Source organism: Balaenoptera ricei, chromosome 16 (genome assembly GCF_028023285.1).
Source record: "Balaenoptera ricei isolate mBalRic1 chromosome 16, mBalRic1.hap2, whole genome shotgun sequence".
In the NCBI taxonomy this organism is placed as follows: Eukaryota; Metazoa; Chordata; class Mammalia; order Artiodactyla; family Balaenopteridae; genus Balaenoptera; species Balaenoptera ricei.
Genome location: NC_082654.1, coordinates 32,909,796 through 32,923,855, shown reverse-complemented (window position 1 = coordinate 32,923,855; position 14,060 = coordinate 32,909,796). Strand labels below are relative to the sequence as shown.

General features: G+C 43.3%; 1 protein-coding gene across 50 annotated transcripts in view; it reads right to left on the bottom strand.

Moving 5' to 3' along the window:
* SORBS1 (sorbin and SH3 domain containing 1) overlaps positions 1-14,060 on the bottom strand; it is a 238,682-nt gene that overhangs the window by 57,965 nt on the left and 166,657 nt on the right. For all 50 annotated transcript variants that reach the window (XM_059900779.1, XM_059900787.1, XM_059900790.1 and 47 more), the window contains 3 exons: positions 7,576-7,623; positions 7,320-7,449; positions 5,501-5,615 (listed from right to left, as the gene is read on the bottom strand). In XM_059900779.1, the coding sequence (XP_059756762.1) occupies positions 5,501-5,615; positions 7,320-7,449; positions 7,576-7,623 (293 nt within the window). The remainder of the gene's footprint in view (positions 1-5,500; positions 5,616-7,319; positions 7,450-7,575; positions 7,624-14,060) is intronic.

Genomic DNA, 14,060 nt, shown 5'->3' with positions numbered 1-14,060 from the left:
ACACTGAGGTAGGGAGCAGTGAGGGAGGCATTCTCGGTCCCCAGGCAGAGGGACGACAGATGGAGAACGCTGCACCACACTGCCGCCTTCCCAACAGATCTGAACATGGGCATGACAGTTTCCCTTGGTAATTGTCGGAGTGGTGGGAGAAAAGAGAGCCCTTATTAAAATAGTTAAAATAGCTCTTTACAAAGAGCTATTAGTTAAGAGCAAATAACCTGGGGAACGCATCAAACGTTTAGCCATCTACGCCAGATGAGTACAGCAAGCACTTTTTATGGGCTAGTACAGTTTTAGTACTTATTTGCAAGGCTGCCTTAAGGTTTTCAAAATAAGCAGCAAATACTGACACTTTTATAAAAGCCAATTTGTTAATACTGCATCTTTAATGGCACATGAGTAGGTGAGAAACCATGTCCCATACAGAGTAAAGTGAGAGATGATGTAAGTAAAAACAGTAGACACAAGTGAAAAAAACATTTTAAACAAGCATCCATGGGGGATGAATACAGACAGAATATACTTTGTGTTCTACGAAATAAACATTAAAGAACTAGGGGAAAAATAAAGCGAGGGAAAAGCTGAACAAGACAGATAACAGAACGATAGGGGGGGAAAAAACTTCTGGGTTACGTTACAAAAATAAGTTAGATTTCTCATTTTATACGACTCTAAAAAGTAGTTCACAGACTGATGATATGATTCCATGGGATTTCATGTTTAATCAAATATTTATAAAGTTCTGGTACCTTGCTCTGTGGAAGAGCATGTGTTTCCGGAAATAATTAGTTGGAAAATGAATGCCTGGAAAGCAAATCAGGTTTCCCTTTAATAAACTGGAGATATGGTCACATCAGATAGAAGTGTTAGAGGCTCACGGCTTAATTCCTACGGGTATATACGTTTCAAAAAATCTTGATAGTCACAAAAGAGAGAGGTGGTGATATTCTGACAACAATATGAAATAGAAAATGTACATTTTCCACCGTGATTGAAAACATCATAAGAAACTTCATGCCCTCAGGGCCACAACACATGAGGAAGGAAACTGCAGATCCTGTGGACGCTTCTCCAAGTGACTCCTTCACAAAGCTGCTCCTCCTGGATACATTTTTCTTAACATTCAGTTAACAGGCCTTTTGTAGCTTATTGAAATGAGCGTAAACTTCCTTAGTGACCTTTACCAATCTCTTCTAAAAATCCCTATAAGAATCTTTACCATTATTTCTACTTTTGCTTTAAATAGAGGAAAATACGGCAGAGAACTTTTCTTCAACAGAAATTAACTGGATAGAAGTTAGTTGAAATCAAAGGGAAATATATATTGAAACAGAGTCCGCCCTCTTGAAACCAGATTAAAACCTCCTCCAACTGTCTTTAGGGGCGTAGGGCTTAAATCTTGAAGAATGCGTGTTCCTTCTCAATGGATTTTGCAATTATGTAAAATAATGGATTCTGTATTTATTCAGTGAAATGAGGCACAATATCTACAAAGACACCACTGTTCAGGAGAGACAGTTTAGACACTGGGACACCCTAGATCCTTGTATGATGGATGGGGTTTCATGAAACCTATTTCATGTTTATTATTTTAAAAGACTATTTATAAATTGCTCTCTGGGAGTAGTTTTTTTTCATTAAAAAAAAAAAAAATGTATCAACTCTTTCAGGAAACTGCCTGAATGCTTTGGTACTCAGTCCTGAAAGAATTAACCCATTTTATTGTCAAAGGTTGTTTGCAGATTGTTTTACTGCTGAGGTTAATGCTGGGCTGAGAACTGAGTCAGGAGGTATGTCAACCAGCTTGGACCCAGAGCAGCCAGTCTCAGCCCTCTGAGCTGCCAGAGAGAAAGTTAAAGAGGCAATACCACACAGCATTTGATTCTGCATTTATAACTCCACTACAGATCCAAGTACAGAACAGACAGGCAGAAAACGTCCTTCTGGATGCAGAACAGGCTCTCTGTACTGGCAGGCAAAGCAGATTCCACAAGGCCAGGCTGAGTTCTCTGCTACTGGTGGCTATCTTTTCCCAGCTTGGCAAAATCCTCAGAAAAGGCAGGTGACTTGAGAGGGACACCTGATTGTCCTGAAGGACAGTTTTGCTGCTTGGACGGGAGCCAGAGACTAGCTTCAGATTTTAATTAAATAATCTGAATGTGGCCCGTTCATTTACACGGCACTTTATAATGGTCATAGATCTTTAACCCACATTATTGCACATGATCCTCTCACTCAGTGCTTCAGTGAGGCTGGCAGGCCAGATAATAATTTCATTTTATAGATGAAAACACTGTGGTTCAGAAAGGTTAAGCGATGTCCCAAGACATAAGGCAGAGTCAGAATTCGAACTCAGAACTCAGACCTTGCAATTCCTAGTCCGGTGCTGTTTACATTTCTCATACTCCCCATGAGAAGGGGGCGGGCCTGCTTAGTTTGTGGATGACACCAAGCTAAAACAGGGGTAAGTGACAAACTTGAAAAGTCAGGAAGGAATTCAAGGTGACAGTGAAATGGGAAGAAACCAAGTTGGGTAAATCCCCTTGTTTTACACTTTCAAATATATATCGTGTCTGTAATAAAGATTTTAATGTCTGTCCTTCCTACTATACCCCTATGGGAGCAGGAACTCCAACATCTAATGCAGAGCTTGGCACATCAAAGTTATTCTATACAGCAGACCCTTGAACAGTGCGGGCATTAGGGGTGCATGCAATCGAAAAATCCAAGTATAATTTACAGTTGGCCCTCTGTAGCCACGGTTCCTCTATATCCACAGATCCAACCAACCACGACTGTGTAGGGCTATAGCATTTACTATTGAAAAGAATCCAGGTATAAGTTGACTGTGCAGTTCAAACCCATGTTGTTCAAGGGTCAATTGTATATATTTATTGAATTGAGCTGAAGTTCAGTTCTATAAGGGACTTTGGAGGAAAGTAAAAGGAACACAGCCTGAAAAGAGCCATTTCTGACAAAGCAGGGACTGACCAATAGGTCTCCAATTCCAAGACCAGAAGAGAAGGAAATGGACTCATATTATGATAAGAGGGAGGGCAAACAGTTATGAAGAACTTCAGATGAGTTTGCCAAACAGCTGAATAGGTCACCAAGACTGTGAATCTCCTGGGGGGATTCTGAAGGTAGCACAGTGTTTATCTGTCTGGGATGCTGTGGGTTTGCTCCAGGGACAAGATGTGCTCTAAGGCAACCTTTACAGCCTACTCTTCAGCTCTTTGTGTGAACAACAGATAGAGAGATGTGCCTGTGGGGCCACAATTTTAATTGCCAGGCCTAAGCAGACACGAGCACCTCCAACTGGAAAAAAATTGGGGGGAAAAGTGGATTTTCCCCCTTAAAAGGAGATGTGCATTTCTGAGAGCACATTTAGATTCTACATCTGTCTGTCTCTAGTTAGTATACTTATTCACAGTAAACAACAACAAAAATGTGTGTGTGTGTGTGTGTGTGTGTGTGTGTGTGTATGTGTGTGCGGTGGTAGGGTGATGGCTGTGGAAGGAAGGGGGTTCCTCAAATTCTGGTAAACCTGACACTGGATACCAAAAGGCAGGACTCACGTGCTGAAACTCACATTCCAACGTTTCTGTTCATGTGGCAAAAATAGCAGGAAAAGAAATTCAAAAATAAAGGACGAATTCAATCCTTGTGAAGAGTAGACTGTGAAAAGATGAAGATTCTCTCTAAAATGAAAAATGACTCTTTGGGAAGAACAGCGCTAAACAGAGGGAAAGGCACGAAACTAAAACAGCTGGACAGTGGTTTCCTCCCTGGCCAGCCTTTGGTGTTATGTCCTAACTGGGCTGGCCCAGGTCCTGGTACAACCAGGGGGCTTCCTGTGTGGGAACACCCAGACGGTGCTTGGCAATCCACATGTATGGTCACCACAACTCCCCAAAGAGGGCTCCGTGGGCCCTGTGTACTACTTTTCGGGGTTTGTAAAAACAATATAAATGATCCCAAGGTCTATGACATGGAAGACATTGTGACCACTGTGGCATCAGTGAGAAAAATAAAACTATGTTATTGTTTTTTTCCTAGTTTTGAACAGTGGTCAAATTATTAGGAACCAAGGAAAGGAGGAGGAAACAAAGGAGAAATTAAGGGGCAAGCCTTCAATAAATCAATGACCGTCTATGAACAATAATAAATAATAAATTGCCAACACAAAAGCACCCAAAGGCTTACAGAGTCTCTAAAATCACTGAAGTGTACTGACATGTGATGGTGTGTCCACCACTTGTTATTCAAGTGTTGGGAATATACTCAAAGGGCGTGACATTCTTTCTAGGAAGACCTGTATGGAGGATTACCTTCTGTGCTTGTTACCTTCTAAGAGAGAGAGAACCTCCAATGCAGGGTGGAGCCAGAGGCAAAATTCTCCGCTCCTCTCAGAACTTTTTGCTTAAAATAACTGTGGTGCACAGTAAATGCTGAAGAATGACAACTCTGAAGCACTTCTGTGACCTGTTGAACCTTTTTTCCTAATTAAAATTACTTATCCCTTTGTGCTTTTAAAGATGTCACCTTTTTATTTTATTAAAAGTCAAATCAATTATTCCTTAAAAACACGTAGAGCAAAAGAGGTGGAGGGAGAATAATTTGAATCCACATTTCAGAGGCCTACTTATTCTGGACTCAGTGTGGTAACAGCATTTTAATAAGAATCAATCCCCAGCATGATAATTCCATCCTGCTGGCACAGCTGCAGGGCTGCAGGGTTTATAGAGCTTTGGAGGATCCCTTTTACCATGTTCAGAATTCTGAAACCAGCTTTTTCTAATGAAGGGTGAATAAAAGGAAACGTGATCGGCAGATATGAAACTAATCAGTTTGTAAAAATTCTCCCCTGCTTTTGCTGGGTGGTCTGCTATGCCCATACAGGCCATTTTCCCCACTGATAACTGCTTGGAGATGTGAACTTGTGTAGGGAACCATAAACCAGACTGAATATGAAACTCGTCCTCTCTATTGCACTTGTCAGAAAAGGAAGACCTAAAAGACATACTCTAACAGCCTGGGGCTTTTTTCCCCCAAGTCACATCATCATATTAATTATTTGGCTTTTAATGATGTACTAGTAACTTCTACACACTTTGCGCATGTTCAAATAAGAGTCAGCTAAAAATCCCCAACTTTAGTCCAGTTAGTAATAAGCCTGATAAACGAATGGTTAGATGTTTAAAAAAAGATAGCAGCAAAATCAACCTTTACATTACAAAATTTAAAATTAGTGAAAACCATGAGCAAAAAAGAGCAACAAAGCCACAATGAGAGGATTCTTTCAAAGCACGCTCTGGGGACTTATTTTGTGAACACCTGCAAAAGCGAAAAGGGTAAAAATGCTTCGTATCTTCATTGTCTTCTAAACAAAGCAAGTCTATTTCAAGGGAGAAAGAATGTAATCCAAGTGCACACACAGTGCATCTGGATTAAAGAACACGGGCAGGGTGAGACAAAAGAACTTTAATATGCACATTACCATCTTTTCGTTGGTCAGAACGGAGGACTTGCCCGGCTGATATTCGTAAATGCTTTTGGGTTCTGCACGGTATTTTCTTGTATCCGCTTTCTTATCTGGAGGCTCCCAGTCGTTTCTGTAGAAAGGAAATCCTATTAGAGCTATTTTCATGAAAATTGGCATCCGACAGGTCTGACTTTGGCTGACTCTAGTCTAATCAAGGAATTTTTATATCCGAGGCACAAAATCGGACTCCGCGCAAAGCATTCAGTTGTGCTGGTTTCCTTCTTCAAACAAACGGATCCCTGTGTTCGCTTCACAAAAGGCTTGAGGTGTCCTGTGCTCACAACCGGACACCGGGAAGCAGAGAGAAGAGAAAGAGAAGAAAGGAAGCAGCAGCAGCAAAGCTTGCTCTGGAAAAATCCTTCACCTTGCTCTGTTCTCAGGAGCTTATCATTCCCCAGACATGCCTGTACTTCCCACTCAGGCTAGTGCAGTGAGAGAGAATGCAGGTCCCGGAGCCAGGCAGCTGTGGCTCCAACCCCGCTACAGCACTTGCTAGCTAGCTGATCTGGGCCAAGCACGTTGCCGCTACCTACCTTAGTTTCCTCATCTGAAAAATGGGGTTGCTGTAAGGATTAAATGAGACAGTATGTCTCAGCATGTAAATCACTTAGCAGAGCGCCAGGCCCCCAGGAACCACTCAATAAATGCTATTTGTTATTATAACCATGTTCTTCTTCCCTATTCCACACCCCATCCGGTAATCATCAAAACTGCAGCCTTTGGCACAAGTACTTAACCCGATCCAGTGAGGGATTTCAGAGGATACATGAAGCCCTGGAAATTATTTGCAAAATTTTTATACGTGCACATAATTGCACTTTGCACTGTGATATTATATTCCTTTTTTCCTGCAAGGCTATAAACTTCTTGAAGGTAGGGACGATGATTTATGTATGTTTATAGTCCTCCATAGCATCTGGTTCAACCTGCACACAGAATGTACCCAGTAGGCGCCCGATGAACGCACTTGTAAGGACTTATGGGTATACCCAGCCTTCCTTTCAGATTAACTATCAAATTCCTCAGGCAGATGTCACTTACGTATATGTGGGATTTCAAAAACAGCCATTCATTTGTCTATGAAGATGGAAAAGGTTTGGAGGTGTGAAACAGTGTATATTTAAAGGAAAAATAAATAATTCAGTTTGGCCAGGGCCTTTTTGTGGATTGAGAAGTGGTGGAAGATGGAGCTGGGAGACGCATGGGACACCAGTCCAGATGGCACAGGAGGTTGCTCCAGAGGGCAGAAGACTCAATAAAAGACAACAGGGTCATCTGGTGCGGGCATTAACAGATGACTGATATCATTACAACCATGTGAGCCTTATGCTTTGATAATGTGTTGAATAAATAAATAGATACTAAAAAGCGTGGCTTCATTTTAAAATTATATTCTCTGCTATGGGCCCCATCAGTATGCACAGAGTATAAAAACATATGACAAATCTTATGGCTAAGATTTCTCTTGTGAAGAGGTAAAAAGTGATGATAATTATCGTCAACATTATTTAAGTGCATACTGTGAGCCAGGCACTACTAGAAATGTTACATGCAACATCTTGTTTTATCCTTGCAACATCCCTATGAATGCAAAATGTATCCCCATTTTACAGATGAGAACATTGAGACTCAGAAAAAACAAGTCACTGCTAATAAGTGACAGAGCAGGGATTCAAACTCAGGTCTGCTTGACTCCTGGCTCCAATGCTGCCTGACCCAGAGAAAGAGATTGTGTATGAGAACCTAAAATCACAGAGCTGATGAGAGCACTTACCTTTCTGAGCTTGATTTTAGCGAGGAAGAGCGGGTCGGGAGGGGAAGTGTGGCCGACCTCTTAACTACCTTCTCACCATCAATGTAGTTCATCTCACTTTTTGAGCGAGGCACAGAAAGGGGAGATTTTGCTGGAGAAGGAAAAAGTGGGTGTGAAAGACTTTTAAAACAGATGAAAACTGAAAACAGGAAGATGTCTTCCCTCGTCCACCACTCTCCCTTCCTCCCCTACAACCAAGAAATTCTAAGTCACTTACTGTCTTCAGAAAAGGAATATCGAGGAGAGTACAGATCTGAATCATCATCTAGTGAACAAAACAAAACGTGATCAGGAGACATCCGGCTAAGGTAAGAGAACCGAGTGACACGTCCCCCACTGCCACTGTCCTGCACCGGCGTCCAGCCACACCCGGGAGCCCAGCGGACGGAGGCGGAGTCAAGCACCAGAAGCTACACCACGGCAAACCACAGTTCAGAGCTGGGTTTGGAGAACCCACCCAACCAAACAGACCTGTAGTCAGGAAGGTACATTCATGACGCCTGGGGAAAGACTGCTCCTGACACCCAGAAACGCATGGGGACAAATAGCCAAAGGCCCTCTCGAGAGAATTTCCACAAGCAAAGCTGGTCCCCAGCCTGGCTGCGTGGGAAACGGGCTGAGATAGATGCCTGGGTGCTCATGCTGTCTCTGGTCCATACTGCTGAGTTTCATGGAGTCCCCAGGCCTGCTGGGTGGGATGGGGAGGCCTGGAGGTGTGGTTTCTAGCTGCCCAGCTCAGCTGTGACCCATTTCATATGCTAGGGTTCCATATACAATATCATGGAGCAAAGAGGTACTGCAGCTAAGAAAACACTTTGAGAAACCCCTCATAATCATTTGTTTTGATGCCACCTCAAACTGGTTCCTCGAGTAGCTTTCCTTCCTTGGAACCCCACATGCCCTCGGCAGATGTGGTTACATGGTTTGCTCTGCAAAGGTGCCTGCCGCTCACGCAAAGTGCCTAAATTGTGACTCTGGACCAAATCAAACACACATGGGTTTCTGTGGTGGGAGATGGCTCTCCAAGGGCACAGCACACATCCCTAAATAAGTGGAACACCGACTGGGGCGCTAAGACTGGCAGAACACAGACAAGACATAAACCCTTCGTGGAGATGGCCGCGTTGAACTGAACATGAGACCGCAGGTTCACTCACGAGAATAGGTTTTTCTGCTGGGACTGTCCTGGAAACCCAGGATACTTAATCACTACATCCATGATCCCACGAGGGATCACTACATCCCTCCAAAGAATTTCTCCAACAAGAGTTAGGCTGAAACAGCCTCTCCCATTTTCTAATAGCTCGCTAACCAGAATTCAGAATTCATGAATATGGAATGAAGACCAACTCCTTCCCCTAAAATCAGTAACAGCTCTAACAAAGCACATGAACTAGCCTGCAAAGGCAAGTCAGAGAATCCGATGTAATATGTCGATGGCTAAGTGTCAGTCAAGTCCTTATCTCCACGCAAGTCATTTTAAATTTCAGAGCAGAAAAGGCCAGAATATTTTATAAAATGTAAATAAAGCTAACACTGCTATTGAGTATTATTCAAAACCAGTCTATCTCCCCTTTCGTCTCCCCATTTTATCTGTCCCACGTCTCCCCAGCTCCAATAATGGAAAGGCTTCAGGTACCAAGATATCTTTTCTCCTCCCTCCCTCCCTCTTTTTGCTTTGATATTGACTAATTTTTATCCTTAAAGTTGAACAGGGCTTAAGGTTTTTCTGCCAGTATAGCCAAGCCTTTCCCTGCTATAAACTGAACATGCAAGCTTATTTATGTTAGCTTTTGAAAATAGGGCAGAAGAAAGAGATAAAATGGGATCCAGAAATACACAATTTTGAGGACTATTCTGAAGACTTGTGTTGCCTGCTTTTGTTTTGTATTACTGCTTTTGTTTTTTAACAGAACTTCTGATTATTGTTCTGATAAAATGACACAGCATCAAAGAAAACGAAAAATCAGCTTTGAATGCAGAGATTTGATTGGAAAAATGGTGCCTGCCAAATGAGTGATTAGCTTAGTTAGAAACCAGTGTAAGTAGTGTTTAAAATCCAGCCTAGCATTTTAGCTCAAAACACTGTATCTCTCTGAATCATGGGGAAATTACAGCCTAGGAGCAGATGGTAAGGTGAGGGTTAATTTATAACCTCGCTCTTGAGGTAAGCAGCACAGTTTTCATGAGGGAAAAATGGCATTTAAATATTCAAAGATCTTTTAAAAAATTCTCAGCTCTTTAAAAGTTTTTGCTCCCTAGAGCTTTCTAATGTGGACTTCTAGAGGACTTGTTAAAGGAAAATGAGAAACAGTTCTTCTGAGATGGAAAAAAAAAAAACCCAGCATGGCTTGGGCAGTTAATCCGTGTATTTTGAAAGTTAGAAGAAGTAGGAAAGAGAGGGGTGGGGGGGTGAAGGCAACAGAGAAGTATGAATGACTGAACCTTCTTAAAGTTGTTTCTTACTTGGTGTAAATGGAAAAAGAAATCTCCCCCATATCAGGCTAGCACAGGGCAGGGGCGTCTCCGTGAACTAGCTTTTCATTTTTCCCAGTGTCCACAGGATCCAAGTCTGACACGTGGATTTCAGTCCATTGACTTTCAAGTGGGCAAACTGAAGTTGCACAGATTCATCTGAACACTAGCAATTAGGACAAGTTCCAGGGGATGTATAATTTATTCTTTTAATATTTAATGTTTGTCCTGCAAATCTAATGGAAGAAAATTTTACCTACATTTATGAATAAAAAGAATAGCTGCTCCCATTATTAAAAGTCTAATAGTAACTGGTAATTTACTAATATTGCCTCACTTAATCCTTGCAAAAACTCCTGGAGGTACGTAAATATCTATCTTAGAGACAAGGAAATTAGGGCCCAGGGAGGTTAAGCAAATTTGCCCTTAGCCACACCGTGAGAAAGACAAAGCAGAAATGGATTCAAGGTCTTTCTGACCCCACTTCCCTACCTATGCTGCCCCTCAGCCCTGTGATAGGGATGGGGCTTCGTTCTACCCTCATCTGCCCAATCCTGGGGAGAACTGTGGCTATTCCATTATCATTTTTATTAGGGAAGAGGCAGGGGAGGGTGTTCTTTTGAAACTCGAGTCACGCACTGCAGTGCTGGCCAGGCTGACTTCTAGCCCTTGAAGCCTTTGCTCTACTTTTCTGCAACACGCCCCCCCCACCCCGTTGACATTTAAGCAAGTTTTCTGAGTTACCCCACCACACGCCTAGCTTTCCTCCTGCTCTTCTCCAGGGAAATGGGTAAAACTAAGTCACTCTTGCTACATCTTTCACTTGCTGCTTCTTGTACCTTCTCCTGGCAGGCTAAGTGTATACTGGGACAGGTGGAGATGCAGCTGGAAATACAATGAATGGGAAAACCGGGTGTAAGGTTCACCTTCTGCATTTCTATACACCAGAGCTGGCCAAATATGTGTGTGTTTAACCCTAGTTGAGACACATTAAATGAAATGTTCCTCAAGTTGTCTATGAACACAGACCCCATCTATGCATGAAATCCTGCTTTCACTACTTCTCCAAGCATCCTTTCAAAGAACGTCCTAGTGGGCTCAGCAGAGCCGGGATCTTGTGATTCCTACTTGTGGTGGAGCCACACGCTGTGTCCTTCAGAGCCCCAAGCAGCAAACATCAAATCTTGGCAGCGATACCCAGAACTTCCTGTGCCAGTGACTTCCAGAAAACTCTAACACTAAGCAGCATTTACTGGGGGTGAACAACTCACTCCTGAGCCCTGAAGACCCCTGCCGGGCTTTGATGTTTACACACCAGTGATTGCCCTCTGGGCTTTGGCAATCTGTTCTTGGAGGCTGCATTTGGGGACAGCTACTCCCCTAAAACTGCCAGGAGGCACATAATTGCCTTTCCAACCACAGTAACTTTAAATAGACTAAAAAAGACTTCTTCAGTTTTTTTTTTTTTTTTAAAGAATTTATAATAATCTTAAAGACACTGGAGAAAGTGCTGTTTGTTCTATAAAAAGTGTGTAATTGACCGAAATGGGATGACTGACAAAAAAGCAGTATTTGCATAATTGCTTGCCTATATCAATTAAATTTCAATTTTATGCATTTGTTAGGCCTTTAAACTTAAAATTATTTTTCTAATATCAGTGGCTCATTTTTAACACAATCTTTTTCCACTGCTCAAATTAATCCCTTTTCCTGCTTTACCCCACACACTCAGGAGGAGAAAGGATAAAGGGGTCGAGATAGACACACACACACACACACCCACCCAACAAACAAAAATGGTCAAACAAAAAGGTACACAGAGGTGGGTATCCAGGCTAGGTGGGATTGGGGAGGAAGAATAAGAGAAAGGGGGAGTGGGGCAGGAGGGTCAGGAAGAGTCCAGGGAGCTTGGGGGAACAGCCCCCAAATCGTCTATGTTCTGGTTAGAAGCAATCAAATTCTAAATAATGAAAAAAAGATCAATATAGGCTGTTAGAGTAGCTACAGAAGACAAATTCAGAAAAAAAATCAAATGTGAGGAGTAAAGAGAACGAGGTGGCACAGGACAGGAATGAAAGGAGCAGAGGTCTGGGAGGACCAGGGGGCTGCAAGACAACTCACCGGCCTCATCTCCCGGGGCGTCCCTCCCTCGAAGGTGGAAAGGGACTAACTGCTCCTCTCTCTTAACTATCGCGCAGGTCAGACTTCTGCGCTTGCTAAGCAGAGGACTTCTGGGCGGCTCTGGTTAGGGGAGCAAAGGTGATGGCTGCGAGCACTCAGCCCCTCCTTCGGGCAGTACTCGCTGCAGTTCGGGCACAGATCCTGGCCAGGCATCTTTACGACAGAACCATTTGCTCGAATTCAAGCAAAATAAGGCTATTCTCAAAAATCCTTTAAGGCCAGTAGAGGATTATCTTAAATATAGATATGCTTGGGAAAAATCAGCCTCCTAAATCCTTGCCTTAGTGCATCCCCATCTAGGAACGGGGAAGAAGCTCAGTGAGACTGACCACTATGACGTGATACGTCACCACAACCTGAGCACGTCCTGAGGTTGTGTCTTGAGTCACTTCACCAGGAGGTGGCAGTGGCCACCATCAGCCTGACAGCAGTGGAAGAGGCATCCAAAACGAAGGGAAAAAGCTGGGCTCTGAGATTTCACCCTTGGCTGATAGGACAGCCCTTTATCCTGACAGGACCAAATGGGTTCTCACTGGCATGGACCACAAAGTAATACACCAGTTCCTCGGCTTTGCTGATTTGGAGGCATCATTTGAAAATATCTCCCGCTTTCTTGACATGAAGCATGTCAAGAGAGCCAGCATCATCTGGCCATGTTCAGAGTAGAAAAGCGAGTTCTTTTCAATCTGTATTCCCCACTCTCATTCTATATTCAAATCCCCAGATTTGCACTGGCGAGTATCTCCTTCCATTTTTGGAGGATGAAAAGGGTGGCATTCCTCCACTGCAGTGGTTCTCAGCCCTGATCATGTGCCAAATTACTTGGGGAGCTTTCCTAACCTCATATTCCCGTATGCCACACGGGGAGACTCTGGCTCAGCCGAGCGAAGCATGACTGACTCAGAAGCAGGGCAAGCTGGATGCCTGGAGTTAGGCATCAGAGAGCCCCTGGCGAAGGGGCCAACCAAGAACACAGAGTGCAGCAGGAGAGGGAAAGGAATCAGCAGAGGAAATAAAAAACCCATGTCTGGGGGACCCCAGAGACCTGGGTTTGAATCCTGGCTCGGCCACTTGCTGTGTGATCTTCCACAAATTAATTAACCTTTCTGAGCCTCATACACTTTATCGACAAAAATGAGGACTCACCTCATAGGGTTGCTGGGAGGATGAACACGAGATAACAATTATGATGCACCCAGCATGGAGCCTTGTATTCAGTAAGGGCTCAAGAGATGGCAGTGCCAAGCACAGTCACTGCAGTGGTTGTGCTATTACCACTATTAACAGGATTCCACCACAGGGCTATTTCCTAAGGATGGAGGCAGTGGAGGGCTTTCTGAGGCTGTTTCTCCACAGCATGTCCCTCTGGCTCCTGCTTCAGGAAGAAACCATGGGCAGGATGTCTGAAGACTCAGTCTAGCAGCCCTTCCATGGTCTGGGTGCAGCAGTGGGTGGCATTGGCTCTAGTCTCTATCAACATCCCCTCTCCCCACGCCCACAACCAGAAAGACCTAGTGGCATCTCAGATGCTGGGAAGGGACATGTGCCTTTAAGAGAGAGACTGGAGTGTAATTCACAGACAAGTAGCTTTGGGTCAGAGAGGAAGGAATGATGGGCAGGAGAGGGTGGGTCAAGGGAAGGTTTAAAAGAAAAAGAAAGTAAAGTTATCCCCAATGGATTTCTGGTAAATTCTTTTTATTTTTGATAAGCCTTCTAGGGACCAGGGTATATAGAGAAATTATACGAAATAAGTCTTCTGAATTCATTCTACTCTTCCCAAATTTCCTAGCCCTAATTCCTCCCAACGACCCCATGAGATAAAGAATAATCAGGCATAACCGTTGCTCCTGTCCCATAGAGTGGTCTCAAAGATTATAAAATGATTAGAAGTGACTGCACCTTGTTGGAATTTACAGGCTTCTTTAAAAGTACATTTTAAATCTCACTGATTAAGACATGATAATTCTATTTGTCTTCTGAAAGTCTGGCCAGAAGTTTACTTTTTCACTGTAGCTGAGGGCGGGGGTGGGGGAAGGTTGCTAAGCT